The sequence below is a fragment of the Manis pentadactyla genome, chromosome 17 (assembly GCF_030020395.1).
Source record: "Manis pentadactyla isolate mManPen7 chromosome 17, mManPen7.hap1, whole genome shotgun sequence".
In the NCBI taxonomy this organism is placed as follows: Eukaryota; Metazoa; Chordata; class Mammalia; order Pholidota; family Manidae; genus Manis; species Manis pentadactyla.
Window position 1 is genome coordinate 36656504 of NC_080035.1, and position 24238 is coordinate 36680741.

The following is a 24238-nucleotide window of genomic DNA, read 5'->3' on the forward strand; positions in this document are numbered from 1 at the left end:
ATAAGTTAGATTTATAAGTTATTTTGTCTCCCATACTGATTTAATAAAGTATTAAGCAAATGTATAAAATACATCGATTTTGTTGAATGGATGGATGAACATTTGTTCTCAATGGCTGAATAATAACTATAACTATTTTTTCTGATAATGCTTCAAGGACATTTTCAGATAATATGTAAGGATCATCTCTATGTTGTATTTGTAAATGTTTATTTTAAATCACTGCTAAAATTGGATATTTGCTTTTACTAAATGAAAAGTTTTGGTAAGTCCATTTGGAGTGTACTCTTTAAGCAAAACTGGAAGGTTTTTGTAAGCCAAACTGTTTTTTAAAAGCTTTAAAAAATTAGTTTTGCTTCAGGTAATGTGAATACCACAAAAATATCTCACTGTTTATAGACCAATGACCTAATGTTTAAAGTATTATCCATCCCATCTTTCTCCTGGGTGTGTATTGAATAGAGGATGTTTGTTCAGTTTAGTTTCAAAATACAGAATGTTTTATCATAAGAAAAAAATGCAGGATTTATATGGTTTTGGCCTGACTTAGTGTCAAAAGTTACTTACTGTTAAATGTAACAGGGAAATGTTTAATATCACGTCAAGTCCACCCTTGCAGCCAGCTAACCGCATGTGTCCTTCCTGTCAGCCCTCGGTACCTCCCACTATGGAGGAGCTTCAGTCATGGTGCTCAGCACTTGGCTTCCTTGCCCAGAACCCGTGCTCCGTCCCTGACCTTTCCCCTCTGCCCTCTGGGACACGTCTATGGTGTATACCCCAACTCTTACCCCTTTGCTAAGCCTTCCCTCTACCTCTTTGCCGTAAAGAAACCCAGTCCTCTTTTTCTCCTGTAGCCTTCCCAGGGGAGTTAGTTTGTGGTTACAGAAGCTGTAGCTTTGTTTGACTTTCCCATTGGGATGAGGGAACTGGCATATATGGTTCTCCCTAATCCACGACAGCGGCTGTCTTTTTGGGTCAAGAGTGTGTACAGCTGTAGCACCTGGACTTCTGTGATAATACAATTAATACAGTGGCCTGGAGTATCAACCTGGATTATTCTTCATGATATAAACAGCATTCTCATCAGTGAAAGCACTTCTTAACCACATTAGGAAAAATGTACAAATAGGAGTCAATAATGAAGGCAATTTTACATCGTTTTGTGTAGCACCAACATTTCTGACATTATTAGCCCGTTTCTGGAATATGGGCTTTCATTGTGTGACCATTGAGGAATTCATCAAAATTTCATATTGCGTGTGCAGGTCTCCATTGTCCTTGGCTGCCGTCTGGCTCTGTTTTAGGCTTGGTGGATAATTATTTCATGTGACATGCCTTGTCCTCATCCCTACCTCTACTGCATCTATTTTCCTCCAGCCTTTCTGTCTTCTGGCTCCATTCTCTGTTTCCAGATGTATGATGACTGTCATTGTTCTCTGTTAGGGAAGGAAAATGTTAGTTAACGCTGCTTTTCTGCTTTCCCTTTTCTCCTCAAGGCATTAGTTAGGTCCCTCATGTGCTGCCCGGGGCTCTCAGAGTGTCTTCCCATGCGCAGGTACCATCTGTCAGACCTGGGACTCTTTCTACTGGATTGTAATCTGAGAGGCAGGGAGGCTGGTTTCCTTCCCCATCTCCTCCTCCTCCTCCTCCTCCTCCTGGCTCCTGCTGTGGCTGTCGGGCAGCTCTGTGGTCTTGCTCGATCTCATCACACCTGTGTTTTTGTCAGAAAGTCAAAATCTTTTCCTGAGCTGGGCTCTTTTAGTCTCTGAGTCTGAATTAAGCCTACTCTGAATGCCTCAAGCAGCAATTTCTCTTTTAAACTTTTTGCCTGGAAAGGGAGTTAATTATTTCTTATTACTCAGGAGGACTTGTTCATGTTACACAAGGGGAAGGGCAGGGGGAGATGTGCAAGACCTTGATGGAGGCCCCTGACTTCAACATAGTTTCAGTCTGGGACAGAAGAGACGATAATCAAGTAATGGTGACATAAGGTAGAATGGTGTGACTCCTGAATCAGTGGCTCAGAACATCAGAGTTACCAACGATGCAGGAGAAGAAATCTTCTGGGGGCAGTAGTGTTTGGGGGACACAATAGAGAGGGAAAATTTGAGGTAAGATGGAGGGATGTTGGTATTGGAGGACTGATTTCTTGTGTTTGGGTAGAATCAAGGATGCATGCATGAGAATCCAGGGACAAAAAGCCTGAGGGTAGGAAGGACGCCTTTATATAGGCCACAGGGACCTGTGGAAGATTCTGAGCCATCATTTTTTGTGACAGTGTTTTTTGATTTTTAAGAAATGATAGTGGACACTGAAGTATGGAGTAGATAAGGAGGTGATTAAGGCAGAGCAGTAGGAGATTATCTATGTGTTCCATTCACCAGAAGAGAAGCCCAGATTGGGTGGAGGGAATTTCATGGGCTTAAGGGGACAAGTAAGGTTCATTTTCATGTTCTTGGGTCCGGGCAGCTGGGACAACACTGGTATGATTTTGATGGAGAAATGAGGCGTGGCAGACAGTTCAGTCTTGCATGAAGGGTGAGGTCAGTTTTACAGTCTGGCTTTGCAGTGATGTAAGGGTGCTCCAGAGAAATGCTCAGCTGGGAATGTGAGGCCGGGGGATGCCTCAGGAAGGACCAGAGCTATGGATTTAGGACCCCTTGTTTGGAGTGTGGACTTGACTGAGCAAGGTTAGGAGGTGGAGGTAGAGCACGAGCAGGTGGAATGAAGAAGAATTTGAAAGAGGGAGTGGCTGGCAGGTCAAGCTTCACAGTTTTGAGGAAGGTGAAGTAATCATCTTTGAGAAACCTTCAGATTAACCCATACTCTCCTCCTCCCACATCTGTCACACCCAACTGTCCTGTGCCATGGGTCCTTCTGGGTTTTCCCTAAACATTCAGGCAAAGACAAAAAAACCAACTTGTTATAATTGGTTTTCTGCCCATATTATCTCCCTTCTGAACTATAGTTCCAGGCTTGGAGAGCAAAATCCATGTGTAACCTAAATTGATAAGCCTTATGGAACCCAGAATCACGAAATTCCTGGTGCTTTCTCAGATGAGAGAGATCAACCACAGTATTGAGAGGAATCTTAGAAAGCTCTCCCACACGGGTGAATTACCTGTGTTTTGCCTCTGAACATTTTCTATATTAGGAGTTTACTTTCTCCAAAAAATAAAATGCAGATCATTCCATTTTGGAACAGTTCATTATGATAGAAAATTATTCCACATAGTGAGTCCAAAATCTATAATTAAACAGACTGTAAACTTTAATGTGCAAGTGTTTCCCTAAAAAGTCTCAAAATCTGTGTGGTCCAAAATCAGTTGTGTAGAAACACATCAGAAGGTCTTGTAGAGTTAGTACAGATTAGCAGTGTTACGTTACTTTTAAAAAAGATTCAGGTTTATAAAATTGTAAGATATTTCTATTTTCCCTGTTCGCCAAATGTAACTTGATATGGTGTTTTTGAATTATTTTGTATTTTTAAAAATGTACCTGGATCTAGAAAGGCAGGGCAGTAGTCCCAGGGCTGCAGATTATATCTCTGCAGTACCCAGAACGTGCCAGCAGGTGGTAGCAGAGAGCAGGAACTGACATCTCGGTCTCTAGACTTTCAGGGCGTTTATTATAGAGTCGCGAGGGATTCTTTCTAAGGAAATGAAGACTCACAAGAGCCCTAGAAACGTCACACTAAAACAGTGTTTATAAGAGGCCATTCTCAGCAAGATTCAGGAAGGGCACTTTTGGAAAAGGTGGACTTCAGGTGTCAATATAGCCGTTTGAATCAGGATCTCTTAGAGGAAGGCCTGGGGGCTGTATTGTTTTACAAGCACCTCAGGTGATTTCCTCTGCATGCTAAGTTCTGAGTCAACAAGTGAGAGTCCTTTTCTGCAGGGCAGGAGTTTTGCTAGGCCTTGAAGATACAATGAAAACAGCCCACGTAGTGGAGGCCAGCCACATGGTGCACAGCGGGGAGGGATGGTGGGCGCAAGGCGATGAAGCGAAGGGTCTGCCACTATCTGGAGAGTGTTCTCTCCAGGGCAGCCTGTCATTTAGAGGGGAGTGGGGGGCAGCCAGCTGTGGCTATGAGCTAATGCATGCCCAATGTTGCCAGACCGTTACTTTTTTTAAAAGAGAATCTAGCCATCCAGATCTTTGTTCCATATTTCCCAATTTCAGCATAGAGTGTGGGCCAAACAAAACATGTCTACAGGTTGGTCAGCTTGTGGGTTGTGACATCTCTGTTAGTAACACAGGCCAGTAGGGGCCATGAATGTGAAGTTAGGCAATCCTTGGAGATATTCCGGGTTTGGTTCTGGACCACCAAAGTAAAGCAAATATTACAATAAAAAACTCTATACCCGTTAGCAGTCACACCCCATTCTTTCCTTCCCCTACCCCCAGGCAACCTCTAATACACTTTGTTTCTAAGTATTTGCCTGTTCAGGGCATTTCACATAAATGGAAGCACATAGTATGTGGTCTTTTGTGTCTGGCTTTTTTCTCTTAGCTCCATGTTTTCAAGTTTCATCCATGCTGTAGCCTGGATCAGTCCTTCATACCACTTATGGCTGAGCAATATTTCATTGTTTGGTTATACCATATTCTATTTATTCATCATTTGATGGACTTTTTTTTTCATTTTGGGGGTAATATGAGTAATGCTGCTCTGAACATCCATATACAAGTTTTTGTGGGGACATATGTTTTTGTTTCTCTTGGATATGTACATAGGAACAGAATTATAACTTTCTTTTTGCTTCCTAGAAATTCACTGTTGAATGGAAGGCAGGTCGATGGATGGGTACCAGAAGGACTATATTGTTAGCTTGCAGTTGGAATCTATCTAGAATCATTTAGGGAACTCCTACATCACAGGTCACCTCGACTCAATCCCTTAATTCTAAACTAACATAGTAGAGTAAAGCATATCATAGGTGCCAGGAGTGTAACCATCAATTTGAAGTTCATATAAAATAAGTAGTAACTCTCACCTGTACCACAGACACACATTTCCCCAAATGAATGTTTCCCACAGTGATGACTCTCATAGTAATTCATTGGGAGATAAGCAGGTAATTGTTGAGACTTGCTAATGTGTGTGTGAGACATTTCTGCAAAAACCAGTGACGTCTCTTGATGCTTGAGAACCCATGATTATATTAAGCATTTGAACTATACTTAAAATATCCTGATAATGGATGTTCACATCTATATATGCTTTGTGTGCTAGTGAATTTAAAAAACTCTTTGTTCTAGAAAAAATAATTTATGAACTAGGGTAGGCTTTTGGTAGACTTTTTCTCTTGGAATACTTTCCCTATTGTCTGCACCAGCATAAATTGGAGCATGAACCTGCGTTTATAGACAAAATGTACTTTATACTTTACCCTTTAGAAGTTGTTTTTGTAATTGTTAACAGAATGAAGTATAGCTGTAAAACTTGAGCCTGTGTGATGTCTCCTGTGAACTTAACTAGCTGCTAGTAGGGTTCCCATTGTTTAGGATTTCATATCTAGATGAAACCTGGCACCAAATAGTCAACCCTGGAGCAAATCTTGCTTCCTTCCCTGGGTTTTAGTTGGTTATTTCCAGTTTTCTCTTTTTTTTTTTTTGGCTTTTTAATTACTATAGTTGAGCAAAAATTATTTGAGACAGTAAGTTAAAAGTTGGTAACTGTAGAGAAGTAGCCACTTCTCCTGGATGAGAAGTTATGTTTAAACTCATTTATTTTGCCTCCAAATCTCAGTGTAACTGACAATTGGCCTAATGATGACCAAGTGAGAGTTTTGAGTGTTTATGGAGATAGTTGGCTTTTAGTTATCTGGGGACACAACTGGGAGCTTTGCATTTTGTTGTCTGTTTTCCCTTCCCAGCTGAGTCAAGACTTGTGGGCCTTTCCCAAGAGAAGGTGAAGTGGGAGGTGGGGAAAATGTTTAGGTCTTTGACACTTTGGATTCCATTCAGAATGAAGGAATCTGTGCAGTTCTGATTGCCAGTATCTTGGAAGACTGAGTTCACTTTGGTTTGGCTATCAAGTGATATTAGTATTGGCAAAATAGTCCTAGTACACTCCAGGATATTATGCAGTACAATGCCAGATCTTAAGAAAGGCCAGTGACCCGAGAATTATCTGTCATTTGCTGAATATACATGTTAACCAAGAACATGCTGTAATTCAGAGTATTAACCACCTTTTAGAGAGATGCCTAGGTTTAAAATAGCATTTTGACTACGTATTTCAAAACAGGGTTAGAATTTTAAAGAGGAATTTCCAATAATTGCTTCGCTTATTTCTAATGGTCCTAGAGCCAAGCACCATGTCAGGGATATACATAGCATTGTCACTGCTTCTTGAATGAATGAAGAAATAGATACTTTTTTAGTATTTTAGTTAAAATCAAGAAAGATAGTATAAATGGCAAGTTAAATTCTAACACATTCTTTAGTCTGGAAAAAAATTCATGTAGCAAACCAATAGTGGTGACATGCTCTCAACTTGGAAGGTTTCAGTGCCAGGAATGTTCCCTTTTGAAGAGGTGTATCACTAGAATGACAGGTTTCCATGGACTCTTGAATGTGTTCTTGCACTCTTGACAAGGATAGGTTCATTCCTGAGCCGTGGAAGGCTACTTGAATCAAATGATATCAGGAACTTACGCAGGTCCTTCCTCCAAAACACAATGAATCTCCCCTCCCCACCATACATCTGAAATTTAACTATCAGTTTTGTCTTTTTGTTTTTTAATCTTGTTCTTCCTTGCTGAAAATATCTGTGGGTTGAATATTCTTAGGAAGAGTAATTAGATTTAACATAAGCAACTGTTATGTGTAAGTTATATTTCAACCAATGAGAAGTTGGGTGAGACCATCCTGCCCTTAAGAGAATCCAGTGTGGACTGGGATGACGGAACATGTATGGGTGGGTAGGTCCCTAATTCCATTGTAGAGTTCATGGGCTGTCATGGACACTCTCCTTTGCTGCTCACTGCCTGTTGTGTAGGCAGCTACAGTACTACTGACCTAGATCTTAGCTTAAGCAACCATGTTGTAACTCAGTTTCCTCCTGTAAAAACTGGGTAGGAGCTCCTACCACAGAGGGCTGCTGTGAAGATTAAGGGCAATTTGTGCACAAATGAAGCAGTAAGTGTTGGCTATCATAATTTGGGTACCTACTTTATAGCTTTATAGAATGAGGCCCAGAGAATTCAAGAGAAGTAGTCTTCATGACATAAGGAAGGAGTCTGAGACCTCATCTCAGCTTTTTGGACTCCAAGTTGTTTTTTTTTTAATTTTTTTAGGGATGCAGTATTAGGGTAGTTTAAAAAGGACATAGCCCACCCTTTTGGGAAGAACTGGCTTCTCTAACATTGTGAATAACCCTTTCAGTAATTTTACTGTGGGAATGGAAAGAGCTAAGAGGTAGATATTTGCTCTATTTAAATTATGTTTAGTTTTTACCTAATGTGTTGACTGTGTTCCATAATCCTTACATTTGTAAGCTGGTGTGAACAATGAGATCTGTGAAAGTTATTGCATCTTAAATAATGATACAGACATCTCATGGAATCCAGTAGAGCAACCTGTCTTGCCGAGTCATCGGGATCATATAATGGTTACTTTATGAATGAAGTTTAATGGAATAAAGAAGAGAGGGATGTTTTTAATTCTTTGGCAGCTTCAGAGACTGAATGTAAAGCACAGCATCTTCTTGATGAGGGGCTTTTGGCTGTGGAAACAATGCCCCATTCGGCCTCCATCATTCCAAGGCCAACACTGTCATCTCTTTGAGAGAAAAAATGGAGGCAGACTCATCTTTTATGTATTATTTCATGATGGGATTCCTGTGTTCCACAGTGGCTTCCGATGGGAAATGTTCCTTGGTGTTTTTTTCTTCTTTGCATTACAGTTGTTGAAATGATTGGCATGGTGATGATCACATATATGTGTGTATTTTAAATGCTGTGACCAATCTATTACAGTTAATAAGTAAATTAACTTGGAATCAACTGTGAGCCCAGTTGAAGCTCATCGTGGAGTTTTGTCAGCAGATATCCCTCTTCCTCTTTTAAAAGAAGCTCAAGTGGCACTGTGGTTTTGCACAGGGATTTGCACAGAAATATGGGGGAGAGTGGTTTTGGGATTCTGAACATCTTTTACATGGCTGCTTAAAAGGCATTGAAAATTTTAAACAAGACGAGTGCCTGCTGACTTGCATTAGTAGGTGTTGTGCTGATAACCACTCTGCTATGAAGTGGTCTTTGAGAAGTTCCCAGAATGTGTGGGATTTAAATCATCTGGATTATGTGGCCAGAATTGGAACTGAGAGATGCAGTGTTAGAGACCTGTTGCTCTATTAGTGGGGAATCTCATCCAGGGAGAGGATTAAAATAAAACCCTTACCAACACAGTAAAGAGTGTGAAGATAATTCCCGTTTGTTTATTAAATTAACGTATTTCGTTTAAAAATACATTCATATATTAATACATTCACATAAATGCGTAGCAATACCTTCATACAAAAGAAATAGCTTTTCTGAGATGTGTGAACTGGGCACTTTCTGTGTGCATATTCAGTGGACAAATATTTTCTTCCACAAAATATGCCCTGTGAAAACTTCCTATTAAGGGCCTCTCTGGAGGTTACAGGTGGTAAGACAGGTTTGGCAGGTGTTTGGGCACAGAAGGCTTGCACGGTGCTGCTCCACTGGTAAGATGCTCTGGCAGGGTAATTACAACTTCACAGGGAGTCTCTCACCCTAGAGGCTCAAACTTGGCCCAGTTACTTAGCTTCTTCCCAATAGGATGACCTGTCAGCATGCAGAGACACGTGGCTGGAAGACACAGCAGGCTCAATTGTAATGTGTAGTCTTTTGTGTTTTTTTTTTGAGGGGTCAAATATTTTCACATGTCATTTGTGTACTGTGAAGTAAATGGGGCAAATGTTTCTTTCCCTTTAAAAATTAGGGTCTGAGCAGTGACTTCTCAGAATTGTGTAGTGAGATGGGTCCAGTACTAAACTCCAGGTTTTCTCATCTGATGTACTTCTCAGGTTATTTCAGGTGGTCATGATTTTATTTAACTGTATTTGGAAAATATGAAAGTGTCAAAAAAGAGGAAGAGAGCCAAGTTTTTGTAGAAGACAAGGTGTGGCTGTTTGCCTACATAGTGACTGATCCTGTTTGTGTTCCCTTTTGAGAAGTGGGAAACGTGGTCTCTATTTATTTAGTTGCTGTGAATCACAATCTCATTACGTAAAATGTATCACACCTCAAATATCTTGCTAGTGAATAAGGCTCAAAATTATTGAAAAACGCAATGAGTAATTGTTAAATTCGAACTACTAGGCAAACATTTCTTTCAAAATTCTGGAATTTCCTTCAGCACACTGAATTCTTAAAGATGGGCTCGTATCTTAAAGTATGATTTAAATTTTTTTTGAGCACACTGCCTTCATTTTATCTTAAGGTCTTTTGTAGATCTCTGTAATTTTTACAGTTTCTAGGATGCAGAAGGTAATCTAATGGATTTTCATAATGTGGTAACTCAATGTCTTCTGCAAGTAAAATAGGTATTAGGTCTGGCAAAATGGACTTTTAGTTTGTTGAGAAGAAACTTTCAATCTTCACTCTGCAGTTGGATGGTAACAGCTAATTATAGTGCTAGCTGACATTTATGACTGCTCCTCTGGAGTCAGGCCAGTCCTGAGTGCTTTATATGCATGATCCCATTTAATTATTTAATTTTCAGTGCAACTCTGTGAGGTAGGCACTTTATATCTCAGATGCACGGATGAGAAAACTAAGAGGTTAAGCACGTTGTCCAGAGTTACATGTAGAAAACAGCAGAGCTGGGATCCACAAGCATCAGAGCCCCACCTGTTCTCACACCACCATGGTAGATACCATGTTGTGCGTTTGTTAAGGAATATAGCCCAGGCAGTCTCTATAGCACCAGAAAATCTTATATATATATATATATATATATTTATTTATTTATGCTTTCTTTTTTGGTTTGAAACTCTTGGAAAAACTTTTTTGTTTTAGTTCTTTAGGAGGAGTTTAGGTGAAATTATAGTTAAATGGATATATAACTTGCTAATTAAAATTTTTACTTTACGATGATCACATGGATTGAGTTATGGAGGCTGAAGTAGCTAGTATATATAGTGTAAACATTTTGTAATGTTCATGAAAATGTCCAGGGAGACTCTTAAACCATTTACAGAGAATTTTGCATTTTATTAATGTTTAAAGTGTCACATTCTGTTTTTCTCTCTGTTTCTTTTTCACACACAAAGTTTCTCATGCATTAAGACACAAATCTCTTTTATTCAAGAAAATTGAAAAAAAGTTAACCGGACATTCTTTATTTACTGAGTTATCTTTTGTACCCTTAACGATGGACAACTGTTTTTGAAAGTAGATTTAAAAAATCTAAATACAGATTGAAAACAGTTTAATGTTTTTAGTTTACTGGAACGTTTAGTGTCTGATGCAGCTGAGACACTATCTGACTGAGTACTTATAAAATACTGTAGGTTTTTGATGTTGCATGTGGACAGTTCGGTAACTTTCTAGAAGGTTAAACTTTCTGAGCCTCAATCTTCCTGGTGGAAGGGAAAATTAAGAATTATTAAATTTAAGAATTGTGTGGCTTTCATAGATGAGAAAAATTACTTAGCACAAACACTGGTGTTTCTGTCTTCCCTTATCTTTTATAGGTAGAAGCTACAGAAAATAGACCTACATTGGATGGATTCTCACCTTTCTTGAATGTTGTTTTGTAAATATTAAGTAATTTGTACATCTATTGCACAAGAAGCCACTCAATAAGAAATAAAAAAGTCACAAGCTTTAATTCCCCCTCATTGAAGCAATTACTGTTAATATATTTATTTCATATTATTTGTATAATACATACTTACAGAGTTATAGTCTTGGAAGCATACTTCATGCATTGTTTCACAAACTGCTTTATAAATAATAAGTATTCTTGATAAGTAATGAGTCTACTTTCATGCTCAGTTTAAATTTCATGGAGTTCTCTGTTTTATGGTTATATCATAATTTAATCAATTATTGTTGGGCATTTGGATATTTCTCTAATTGTCACTACTATACATAATGCTATGAAACAGTTCTTCTATTTATATCTTTGTGTTCTTGTCCTGTGGTGTTAGTGTAAATTCCTAGGTCTGCATGTGATGTTCCTGAGAGTCTGCATATTTAAGGCTTCATATGTATCACAGATTGCCTCTGGAATGGTGGTGTCATTTTAATATTACCTTCAGTAGTGTACAGAGCATGCCAGATTCCCATATCCTCAAAATATAGACTATTATTTTAAAAAGTAGTTTTTATATTTTGTCTTCTTTATAAATACAGCATAAATGGAGTCTGGTCATATATCATTATTATTAGATTTTGTTATATATGTGTACAAAGGTACATTAATATTTTGACATGGGGGGTGGTCTGAAATCTATATACTATGATTTTTACCTATCTATAGTCTTTTTTGGGATATGAACCTTTCTGCACAATTTTCTGAATATTTCTGCATATTCCCATACATTCCACTATTTTTAGTTTATTAGTAATATTCAGAGTAGAACTCAGCCTTGTCTATATGGTGCAGAGGTATTCCACTGGGGGTTAATTATTGGAGTGTGTTTCAGACTGTTAACTTGAAGGTCAGTTGCATGTGATGAGGTTAAGTACACACTGCTGTTAGTTGCCTTCAGGTATTTGATTGCACAGCATCTTGACCATTGCAAGCTAATAAGTAGATGATATTTTCCCTGTCTCAGATGAGTAGACTGGGGTTCAGAGAGGTCATTTAACTGGCTGAAGATTACACTGCTCTTAGGTAATCAGTGTGGGATTTGAATATACTTTCTGGCGTGAGCCCTTTTTCCTTACCTTTTGTTACTGGCTGGGTTGCCTCTGGATGGGCTCATCCAGTGCTGTTGACTGTCACTCTTCACTGCTGTCCTGTGTCTGCAGGGCACAACCTTTTGACCTCTAACTCATGGCTTCCAATTTACATTTATTTGGAAAGATAATGGCCAGATTTTCTCAGTGGTGGATGTTTGAGAGTGGCTCTGAGGACTTGCTTAGACTAGAGAGAATGGACATTGGCGTCAGCTTTGGGTGATCCTGGGACTTTTTCATGCTTTTTTGGCGTTAGATAGGAGCACCCAGATAAATGAGGTATTACACATTTTCACTAATTAGAATCAGTGCTCACCTTGAGTTTGTTTTGCATCTATTTGGGGAAAATTCAATAGAGTCTGCCCTGCACAGGTTATCTGGGATAATCCAGGGGCCACTCCAGGTTATCCCCAATGGGTTGTGCCATTTTGTTTGCATGTGTTTTACTGTACTTTAAAATGTTGTGTTTTACTTTTGTGGCTGTGAGGTCTTTGAGGGAAGTCCTGCCTGTATCTTTTTTTAGATCACCCAGTATCCAGGCAAGTGCCTGTAACAGACACTCAGTAAATGTTTAATTCATGCCGCAATGTAACCCATCTGTAGATTAATGCTACGTATAGGAAGGGATCTTCAACTTCTGCCCTGCGTTTGAGTGTGTCACCTCCCAGCCCAGGCTCCTGTCTGTATTTATATAACCAGCTTATGAAAAACTACCTTTTATTCTAAAACTAGCCATTGTTTTTTCAGTTAACAGGCATTATGGCTATAGCTATAAAAGTGTCGGATCATGTAGAAAAGATGCGGAACATGTGCAGATATGCTGGGTGGGCTGTACAGCTGTCAGTGGAGAGTAAGGACCACAGCAGCCCCAGAGCTCACCAAGGCTCTGTGATCAGGGACTCCCCAAATCAGGTCTCCAAGATCATATTTCTCCCTGAAGTGGCAGGTGGAGCAAGAACTCCTGCTGGCATGTGGTGGGTACATCTCTGGGGCAGCTGGGGTCACTGCTGGGGAAGTGCACCCTGCCCACACCCTTAGCTGGGGACTCAGTCCCAGGCGCTGTTTGTGGGGCAGACTTCCCAGTACAGCCTCCGTTTTCTCTGCCACCATTCCCCCCTGGCATCCCCTGCCCTCCTAACCAACCCACTCTCGAGAGACAGGAGCTGTAGATATTTTTCTAGCAGTTTCACTAAGAATGTTGGTGGTAGTAACCGTAGGTGGCCTGTTCATATGTGATACCCTGAAGGGGGGAATTGTCTGTTTAAAATATGTGCCATCTTCCCTCTCTGCCTTTTTTCTCTTTGTCAGGACTCAGTGGTTTCCCTAAGATGTTCATAAATATCTCTTTACACAACCCAGGGCCATTTCATGAATGCTTTCAAGGAGTGTCATGTCCTCCACTATTTAGTTTGGATTAAAACTTGAGGAATTTGAGGATGGAATTAAAATGAATGATAAATGTATGTGCTTGGTATTTCATGTTTATATCTTAATCTGCTTTTATTTACTTTTAATAGACTAGATCACCCATTTTTTAAAAATAGAAAGTATGTTGGAAATTTAACTTCTAAGTTTTATCCATAAAATGGGTACATTAGAGAAAAATTCTCATTGTGTTTCTGTTTATACTCGTTCATATTCAAATGGTTAACCTCTCTTCTTGTGACATGGAACCTCATGTAATTTCTTATGGGGAACAACCGTTGGTTTAGAGATACCTCCTCCAAGTAACCGTAGCTGTATATTAATCTAATACTGAATTTGACTTGTGCATTGTCCCAGATTAAGAGAAAACTAACACCCAAATCTATCTTTCAGGCAGTAACAGAGAAGAATTTTGAAACAAAAGATTTTCGAGCCTCTCTAGAGAATGGTGTTCTGTTGTGTGAGTAAGTATTTAAAGCATTTAAAAAATAATTCAAAAGCAAAAGGTGTGTGTGTGTGTGTGTGTGTATGTTATGAGGTTTCTTCACTCCCGTCTCCATGGCCACCATAGTCACAGATACGTTTTCTTGGTAACAAGTGCAATTTGATCCCTGAAAATTGACACCCCCACAGTACCAGACAGTAGAAAGGAGTTATCAGTCTCTGTATCTAAAGATAGCATTGGTGAAATATATATTATTTTAAATTAGTAAACAAGAAAGATTCTGTTATTGCTTAATGGGCCAGTAAGGGTGGGTGGTTGAGGGGAAAGCCTTATTACATTGCACCAGCTATCACTATCACTTACTCTAGATACTCTAACATACGGAACTGCCTGGTTTGGGAGTTAATTATAAAACTGTTTTCTTCATTGATAAATAGTGATGATTGTAAAACAAATTTAGCAGTAGCAAATTTTTCCTTTAAGCTTAAAGTGGAGTTATTACATAGCACAGTCAATTTGACTCATGGGCCATTTATTCAATTACTATGGTATTATTGAAAAATCACATTCCAGACTTAGGCTATCATAAGTAAAATAGGCTGGTGCCAGGATTGATGGTATGAGGCCTACCTTGTATGGTTAATACAATGTTTTGTTCCCCCATGGGTACATAGTGCAGTTAGCCAAATATGTGACCTTGTGGGGTGAGGGACAGGCAAGCCTGTGGGATTTAAGGATGACGTCCTGGGTGAGGGTGCAGGTTGTAGAAGTCAGCAAATAAATAATAAAAATGAACTTGAGTACGCACCCACATTTTTGAAAACACTCAAGTGTTCTAGTCTAGGCACTTATCACATAGGTATTTATGGAATTTGTCCACAAGTAAGCCCTGGGGAGTGTATGGACTTGTACTTAGATGACTTTGATTATCCTTTTTAAGAAAGGTTGTCTGCAGCAAAGATCAGGAGTTAAAGGGCCCGAGTTTGATTCCTTGCTCCATTACTTTTGGACATTTGAGTGACTGAACATCTGAGCCTTTTTTTTTCATCTGTAACCTGGAGATCAGGGTTACAAAATTCCATAATACATATACTAAGGTTTTTATAAAGTATCAAACTTTGTATAAATATAAATTGTTGCTAGGAAGATGGCCATGTAGATAATAGTCTCTGTTTCCTCAGCTCTGTTGGTAAATGTCCAAATTTCTTTGTTTTAGAGCGGTACTGTTAAATTGAATAACATGAAGTTGCTGACATTCAGTCTTCTGCGATCTACAGAAATGTCAATTCCATATGGTTCCACCTAATACATTTCAGGACAGGATATGAAGAAGGGCCATAAGTAAAGTTTAAGAGCTGTTTCTTATCTTCTGATGTCACATTCAGAATGGTCGTTGCCAAATACTGTTTAAACTAATCTGGTAGACCATGTGGTCAGCCCCGTTGCTCACTGATAGGAAATCACTTTATCTTGATTTGAAAACTATAGGATTTAAGTGTGTTCTACTGTGTTCAGAGGTGGACGGGAAAAAAATGACTGTTAGAAAGATGCATGTGATCTGCAATTACCTCAGCTGTGAGTGTAGACTATTTAGAGGTTTGCAGTGAAATGACTTCAGTGCCACACATCAGTATAAGAGTTGGGTGGGTTTAGGTGGGTTGTATGCCTGCGAAGCATGGACTTGCTTTTAGACATATTAGAGCATTTAGCCCAAAGAGGTGATCTTTACAAAGAAGTCACTTTGTGGTTATATACTTCCAGTGACCAGCAATTATTCAAAACATTTTGGGGGATCCCCTTTTTGGGGTATGGCCTCCATAACTGGGTCACCAGGCATTATTGATAGTGACTGGACAGGGACTCATAAATGCAATTTATGAACCAGCTTGGTCTCTGAATAATTCGAGATGACTTCCAAAAACTATACCTAAACTGAAAGGATGAGCATGTTATTACCAGTAATGAAAATCTGTTTTGACCACAGGCAGTACTGTTAGAATAAATATGTAAGTTCTACCTCAATGGTCACAGCAAACATTTGGATGCATGTTTAGGGATATGTTTTTTTTTACCAAGTCACTTTAATCTACAACTTCCAAAAGTTTGTTCTTAGATTGTTTCCTAATTGAAATAACATCAATTTGTTTGTTTTTTTTTTGCATTACCAGACAAGTCAAATCAATCTATTTAGTACCCAGTACTCAGGTGAATGTTTCCCAAAAGCAGCAGAAGTAAATATTAAGCTGTGGTAATTGGCAGTTGTACTTGACCGTATGACACCAAAATACTTACTGTATGATGTTTGTATTGAAAAAAAAATTTTTCTCTTAATTGTGACTCACATTGTTCATAGCCACTGGTTAGCAAAGGCATGTTAATCTTAAAGGTATAGTGTTGGATTGGACCAAAAAAAAATGTCCAGGTAACTATATTTTGTATAAATCCCTACATGAAGAAATCCTAGCTCTCTGGTCTACGAAATGATTATGTAGGCTTCACTGTCGGTCTCATCTGCCCAAGGTAGAGTGCCTGAAAGGAAACCAAAATCAGCCATTCAGAAGCCTGGTGTTATAAGCCCTGACTTTCAAATTAATGGCAAATATAGTAAGCTGTCTGTCTTTGAGAATATTTTTACCCCTAAGAAATCTCAAGTTTTAGCTGAAATATGATTAGGATATTTTAAAACTGAATTCATTTTCTTGCAGCAAACAGCTGACTTCTGTATGGTTTACTGCCAGAGAATTACCGATTCTTATGCAATATAGGTTCTGCTTGCTGCTTATTAAAATCTCTAGGCATCCTAGTTCATTATGACCATTAAAGAGTTTTCTTCTTATTTTACCTAGTAATTTCAGCAGCCTTTTATCCTTCAGTAGTAGTTAATCCTTTTTGAACTGACATTCTGAAATATCAAAGTCAAGGTTTGGAGGAAGTGAGCCTGTTATAAATAGCTTTAACCCAACTGGCAGTGTACCAACATTTCAGATAGTCTAAATTGGGTATGAACTCTGCCCTTAGGTTTCAGACAGGAGTACACATCTGAGTAATGAGAATTATGTGCATTTAATGCCTTTTAATATTATTGACTATCGCACTTAGTACCTTCTGTTAACTGATTTAGTATCATTTAGTTTGACCGTGGGAGCTATTGAGTTGAGGGCTAAGGGGTACTCCACTGGTTAAAGTCTGTTATAGTAATTCCTTACTGTATACCTTAGAACTGTAATCTCTTGTGGCTTTACTGGACAGTGAGATGGGAACAAAATGTAAAATTTGGGTTTTTCTAATTACTAAAAAAATTGATGAGAGTCTCTAAGGTGATTTCAGCTCCTTGTTACAATTCTCTCTGAATTTTATTAATAGTATTCATTAATATGTCTCCTATCATCAGTGTTCATTAGTGGTCATGGAGGCCACCTTACTATATGCTTAAAAAAATGAGATTTGCCACTAGGTGAATGTCCACAATCCTCTCTTCCTCTGTGGTTTTAGCAGAGTTATTTCTCTTGTCTAAACATATTTAGTTGGGACTTATCCAACTGGTAATATGAATACTTTCACAGTTACTCATCTTATAATCTTAGAAATATTCAAAAGAAAACATTCTTTATTTTCCTTATGAAGTAAGAAGACGTATTTGAAGGTAATCTTTTTGGGTGTGTCTCTTGTTAGTCAGTTTATACCTCCCATCACTGGAATAATGCCAAGTCTTTGCTGTGTCCTAAGTGAGCCATGCATTATTTTATGCCTTTTCTAATTCATTGGCTCGCATTATGAAGAAAACTCTTTTCACACTGTCACCAGGCCTTTTCTTCCATGGTTTGCAGCTTGGAAAGAATGGAGCAAGATATTTACCTATTTGGTTTGAGAAATCAATTTCTCTTTCTTCTTTAAATCAAATAATTGCCCTGTGACCACTGTACTATCTTCCTAAAAGCACATACATTATTAAAGATGCATTCGATATAAGAAGAAATTAATTATTTAGAAAAATACTCCTGTTAATTTACTATGGGATACTCAGGTGATTGTTTTAAGATGTCAGACAAGATAGAGAACTTTGTCACTTCTTTTTCACGCAAGATTCCTCTGTCCTTTGTGAGACTTTCACACACTGAGTGCCAGTGGCATCAGTGGGCCTTGGGGACCTGTATGCAGTGCTCCAAGTGAAGCCCAGAGCTCTTTCTGTAAGGGGAAAGACCCTTTTCTTAGAACTCTTTTTGGTTTTGAATTTCCTGAGGATGACAATTGCATCTGTACAGCTCTCCAGGATGCCAGCACTACCTATTGACCCTGATCCATAGTATATCTATTTGCATTAAAATAATAAAAACTGTTTTTCTACACTTAAAGCAATATAAACTTTGAATTTTCCATGTTATTTGATAATCCAGTAGTAGGTGAACAAAAATGCAAGTAGTCAAGTTCATAGAGATAATTTAAAAACTTTTGGACTTTCTCTTCATGTCTGTATTTTATGGTTGCATCTGTAAGCTCTTTTTCATATTCACAGTCAATTTTTTCTGTAATTTATATTTATGAAGAGCTTAATATATTTTGAAAGAAAGTACTGTATCAAATTGAAGGTCAGCTTGGCAAACAATAACTTAGAAATTCACTTCTATTTTCACAGTCACATTTTACTGAAGCAGTGGAAATTCTGCCGATTTTTACAGTAGGACCTCAGGCTTGAAGGTAGAAAGCTTCAGTCCTATCACATGAACCTGTACATGCCACCTATAGGGCTTTCTCACTTTAAATATAAATTACTAAGAAAAGAATATACAACATTTCAGTGCTAGGACCTCTGAGAGAAATGAGAATCATTGTCTACTAAAAATAAAAGGAAGTAATATGTGTCCTTCATGTATGTGAGATAATTTTTTAAAATTTGAATATCTGATTAGCTTTATTAAGCAATTCCTCATCAGGCAGCACCCCATCCAGCAAAGAGGTGCTCTGTGATATAAACAAGTTTATGAAAGTTGGTCAGCAAGAGGTTATGACTGAAGTGGGTTTTTGATGTAATGAAGGTGCTCAGGTGGGCCCATGGAAACCTGTGTGTTGCCCATGAAATGGTGAAAGTATGGAAATTCTGATCAGTGCAATGGGAAGAAAATTAAATAAGGGGAGTGAATATTGTTAAAGGGCAAATAGATGAGGGCTTCACGTCAATTAGAAGTAGAGTGATTGCCTCATATGAGAGACTTAAGCTCCAGAGCTTTTATATATCAACCATCATCAGAAAATTGGATGAGATTTAAGGGATTAAAAACAACAGTGACAAAGTTTAGAACACTACTTTGGAGAAATGTGTGAGACTATTATTTTATATGTTGAAAATATAATGGCAAGCTATAGGATTTAAGAAATGGAATGATGAACTATTTCTATATATTGGTGATAGATGTCTATTATAATTTTACCAATACCCATATCTAGTCAGACTTTTCTTAGAAAGGTAAGTATCATTTTAACATTCATATGGAGGAGAAAACAGGTAAGAATAGGAAAAATTCTAAAAGATTTCTGTGGCATGAGTCTGTCCGCACTTTAGAGCACATGGCAACACAACAAAGCACAGTAATGAAAAATTATGGGATGCTTTATAAATGTGCATATTAATGTAAGAGCAAGATACAAAATACATCCTTAAATGTAGGAATTTGATAAAGGAGATATGAGAAAATAGAGAAGACATGAATCCCTTAACTCATTGTATCAGAATAAGTAACTGGCTATAAGATTAATTTATGAACTCATTACAAACCTGAATAGCCTAGATTAATAAAATAGAAAGCTGATAAAATAAAACTGAAGAGTTAAAAAACCTCTGGAGACAATTTAAAATTCTAAGCTTAAAAGAATGGGGGAAAAGTAGATTTAATCTATGTATAAATAGATATTCTGAAAAATAATATTCTGAGAATAATATTTTAAGGAAAAATGACTCAAGTATTATCTAGAGGTCAAATAAATTGGTTAGATAAGTGTTTGAAAATGTCACTAAACAGATGAGCAAAGGATGTGACCAAGTACTTACAAATGAAGAACTACTTCTGGAAAAAATAGTAAAATCTTCACCTTCATTAGTAAGAAATAATTATGCTGAAACCAGATTCTATTTTTTAATTGAAACTAGTAAATAATTTAAAGTGGGATAGAAAATGATGGCCATATGGTGGCAAAATGGTATCTAGAATTCTCAAAATGACCAAATGAGTAATAAGCTGGTACAGCTCTGAAGAGCAATGTGGCAATATCTATATTATATGCTAGGTTTTTAAAATTAATGTAAGCATATTTATCATAAAAATTACAAGGCTTTTCCCAAAAACCTTTCTTAGGGGAATCTAAGGAAAGACTACAACATGGGGAAAATGATTCCTCTTCCTAGAGGAAAATATTAAAAACGACTTAAATATGTAAACTGTGATATGTAACATTGGTGAAATTTTTTCCATTCCTTAAGGGTGGTGGTCATAAGGGCTGCAGCCTGGTGGAAGACGGTGCAGCATAATCTAAACCACAGGGGAAACAGGAGAGCTGCTATGTCATGCCATGGGGTAGGCACAGGAATGCTGCCTGCTGGCGCAGAAGTCAGTTGGTTCATGTTGCCAAATTCCTCTCCAGACGAGTATCAGGAGCTTAACGCTGATGATTTTATTTCTAGAAATAGAATATAAGAAATGGTAAGGAGCATGGACAAGATATGCATGCAGACATTCTTGGGAACCTTTTTACAGTGGCAAAAATTGGAGAGACCCTAAATTCCACTCTAAAAGAATAACATCACTTTCATTTACATGAAGGGTCGTAGAGGAATTTAGCAATGTTACCTAATTGGCAGAACCAGAACAGGCACCTGAGTCCCCCTGCCAGATGCCTTTTGATATTGATACGGTATTGGGAAATTTCTCTTTCTCACCCAGATCCATTAGTGCTATAGCTTTTGAGGTCACTTAGAATAAGAGGAATCTGCTGTCAGGCTGCCCAAGCTTTGCTAGATTTACTTCGTGATGTGTCACATATGACAATGAGGGTAAGTAAGAAAGTCCTGCCATAGATAATTATCAATTGCATAGTTACTGTCTTATTGCTGTTCCACATTTCCTAGCTCAGCATTTACTGTTAACTCTTTATTTGTGTTGTATATCCCAATTCAGCAGTATTCAAAATTACCACAGGAATTCTAGAAATTAAACATATCAATTTTACTGCCAGTCTTTGAAAATACAAAAATGATCATAAATGTTTATACTGAAAGTTTTAAGCTTTAAATGATATATGCCTATTACTTTACCCATGGAAATGGGAACACTACTCAATGTGGTTTTCACTTAAAAAATATTACAGTTTATGAATTTAGATGGAGGTAATTAGTTAAAAATCTTATTAAGGAATTTACTTAGGATAATCAGTCCAAATTAATATATCTGATGGAGTTTTCACCCTCTTGATCAACATTTGAAAATTAGGAGAGACCATCAAAGTTTGATTTGTCTGGCAACAGAAAAAATAACAGAGGTGTGGTGTTCTTGTTGGGAAAAGTAGAAAACCATTTCTAGTCTTTGAAAGTAAAGGTAAAATTTTTCTGAATTTATTTTCATAAAGAGAATAGGTTTGAGTCATCCCCAGAAAAAATTTCTGCCTTAAAAGTTAGACACTGGATTTAAACAAGTATTTTTAAAGCACCTACCAAATGCCAGGTCCCTCGCTATATGCTAGGAGATACGTGTTTGAAATGAGGGACTGTCCTTGTGCTTATTAGCAGATTCACTGTCTGGTTGCTCCAGCTGAGCCCAGAACTTTGCTCTGTCTTTGTTAAGCACTTAGGTTTGCTGATCAGAGTTTGCACTTAGAAGAAAACTGTGCAAATGAATAAGTGCCAAATAACAGATAAAACAAAAGTCTTTGCTCTTTAATTTGTAAGGAAAGGAAATGTATAGTATCTTTATTAAATCTTTCTGAAAAATGTAGTTATTAATAGGAAAAGTTTGACTAATGTGGGAATATATATTTTAAAAATGTAGTTGACAGACAGATACTAGAAATAGGTATGTATGAATAACTAACCAAATTATTCCTAGGTCGAAAAAGTTCACTCAGTGTACTGATGTCCTCTGATGTAAGTCTCCCTGGCACATTTGGAAAAGTCCTTGAAAATAGGAAGTTGAAAGGTGTCCCTAAATTGTCTACTTCTGCTGAAGAGCTTTCTGATAGAGGGGAAAATGAAGTGTTTGGGATTTGAAACTAGTTTCTGGAGACTGTGAGGCAGAGCACCAATTTCTAGTTCTCATTAAAACTTTTATAACTGAGCTAGGTATAATACTGAGCTTTCTGTACAGTTTCTTTGTCACCTCTGAGTTATATTTAAAATCAGGATACATTCACTGGTGACAAGATTTCTGAACAGATGCAACTTTTTAGCACCTGTTGTATAACTCAGCTCCCTTGGAGAGAATGGACAATGTGCTCTGGGGAGAAGAAAAGGAATAAACACCTGGAGGGATGAGCTGAAGGTGTGCTTTACCGTGGGAGATACCAGATGCCTAGGTGGTTGCTGTTTTGGTTTCTTTCTTACCAAGAGCCAAGCTCTGATGTGCTAACTAAGCACATAACTAGGTTTATGCCATGACCCGAGGAAGGCTTGGGAGAGCACAGGTATAGGATTAGATGGATGGGACATGGGGATGCAGGCAGCTGAAATGGTTCCTTGACCTCATCTAGGCTACTTTTGCACAGAAGATCTGGAAGGTTATGATTCTTGAATAGAATCAGTGACCTGAAGTCAGTGTTGCCTATAGGAATTTCATATGTGTAACTGAAAAACACTTATTTGCAAATAAGTTCTATTTGTAAAAGAGTAGTTACTCTTGTGAGGCACTTTTATTTGACTTAAGACTATGTCCCTATTCATTTAGATATGCTTATATTTCACAGAAATTTAGATTTTATAAACTTCTTTTTCTCCCTAGAAGAACTATCCTAAACCTTCTTCCTTTAATTGTATGTGAAAATAGTTATTCATGATTCATAATTTGATGGGATGTTAAGTATTTGACAAAACTGTGTAAATATGTGCATTTCCTTCATGTTGTAGTGCTTAAACTAATGCTATCTTAACAACTGGCAAAAGAAAACAGCATTTTCCTCTAGTGACATGACTTTTCAGAGGATAGTTTATGTGTTATTCAGTGTTGTTCTCTCTGTGTGGTTATTTCCATTTTTGTACATGTACCAGGAGGCACAGGAATGGACAAGGACTCCAATCCACCGTGTGTACGTTGCATCTAAGTAATAGTTCTGGAAACTTCTGATGAGGGAGGAGTCAATTAACTCATTATTGGGAGACATCATTTGTCCATGCTGTTTTCTTTACCTTTATTCCTTATTTCTTTTTGGCTGCCTTAATTGAGTGTAGGCTGTGTTATTATCCACTCCAGAAACTGTATTTTTAAAAAATGGTCTTGATGTTATGAATGTTATAATATAAAATAATAAGTAAACCAGTAACTTGAATGATCTGGCCAAAGTTACCAGTTACTCAGATAGGTGGAGGAGGAATTTATGGTATGTCCTTTAATCAAGACAACTGATGCCAAATTTTCCTGATGTTTTATAAGTTACACCAGCTCTGATTGGTCTCTAACTTTTTATATCACTGAAAGATATATATTAAGATCCAAGTTATGGTAGAAAAGTTACTGCCGAGCTAGTGGCTAACAACTGCTATGAATTTCTTGATTTATACTATGTCAGAATTGTGTTCCTGTGAAGTAATGTTTCAGTTATTAGTTCATCTGTGCATTGCAAGAATGCCACCCATAATGGAATTTAAGAAATTCTGGTTAATAGGGAACAACTAGAAGAATTAGTTTGGAACGGTCATTTCTTGTAAACCCTGCTCAATTCTTTTCTGGCTTCTCAGCTAGGAATTAAAGAAAAATAATGTGGGCATGAAGAGAGAAGCCCTCCTACATGGCTTTCATGCACACTGAGAAATTAGGTTTATGTTTTGTTTTGTTTTTTCATTTGTTTTGCTTTTTACATTCCACATATACACACACATACACAAACTCCCAGAAACAGACTCAAATACAGAGAACAAACTGGTGGCTGCCAGAGGATAGGTGGGTGGAGGGATGAGTAAAATAGGTGAAGGGAATCAAGAAGTACAAAATTCTAGTTAGTATGGCATAGGGAATGTAGTCAATAATATTGTAATAATTTGTATGGTGACAAATGGTAACTACACTTAATGTGAGAATTTTGTAATGTATATAAATTTTAATTCAATGTTGTACACCTCAAACTAATATAATATGTCAACTATAACTCAATAAAAAGAAATTAGGAATCAAAGAGTGAAAGTTCTAGGAAATGCTTTACCCAAGGGAGTGGTATCTATGTTGTCTAAAGGTCTTTG

General features: G+C 37.7%; 1 protein-coding gene across 13 annotated transcripts in view; it reads left to right on the top strand.

Moving 5' to 3' along the window:
- LMO7 (LIM domain 7) overlaps positions 1 to 24238 on the top strand; it is a 192186-nt gene that overhangs the window by 51980 nt on the left and 115968 nt on the right. For all 13 annotated transcript variants that reach the window (XM_036893911.2, XM_036893917.2, XM_036893906.2 and 10 more), the window contains one exon: positions 13758 to 13828. In XM_036893911.2, the coding sequence (XP_036749806.2) occupies positions 13758 to 13828 (71 nt within the window). Of the gene's footprint in view, positions 1 to 13757; positions 13829 to 24238 lie in introns of those variants that run through there.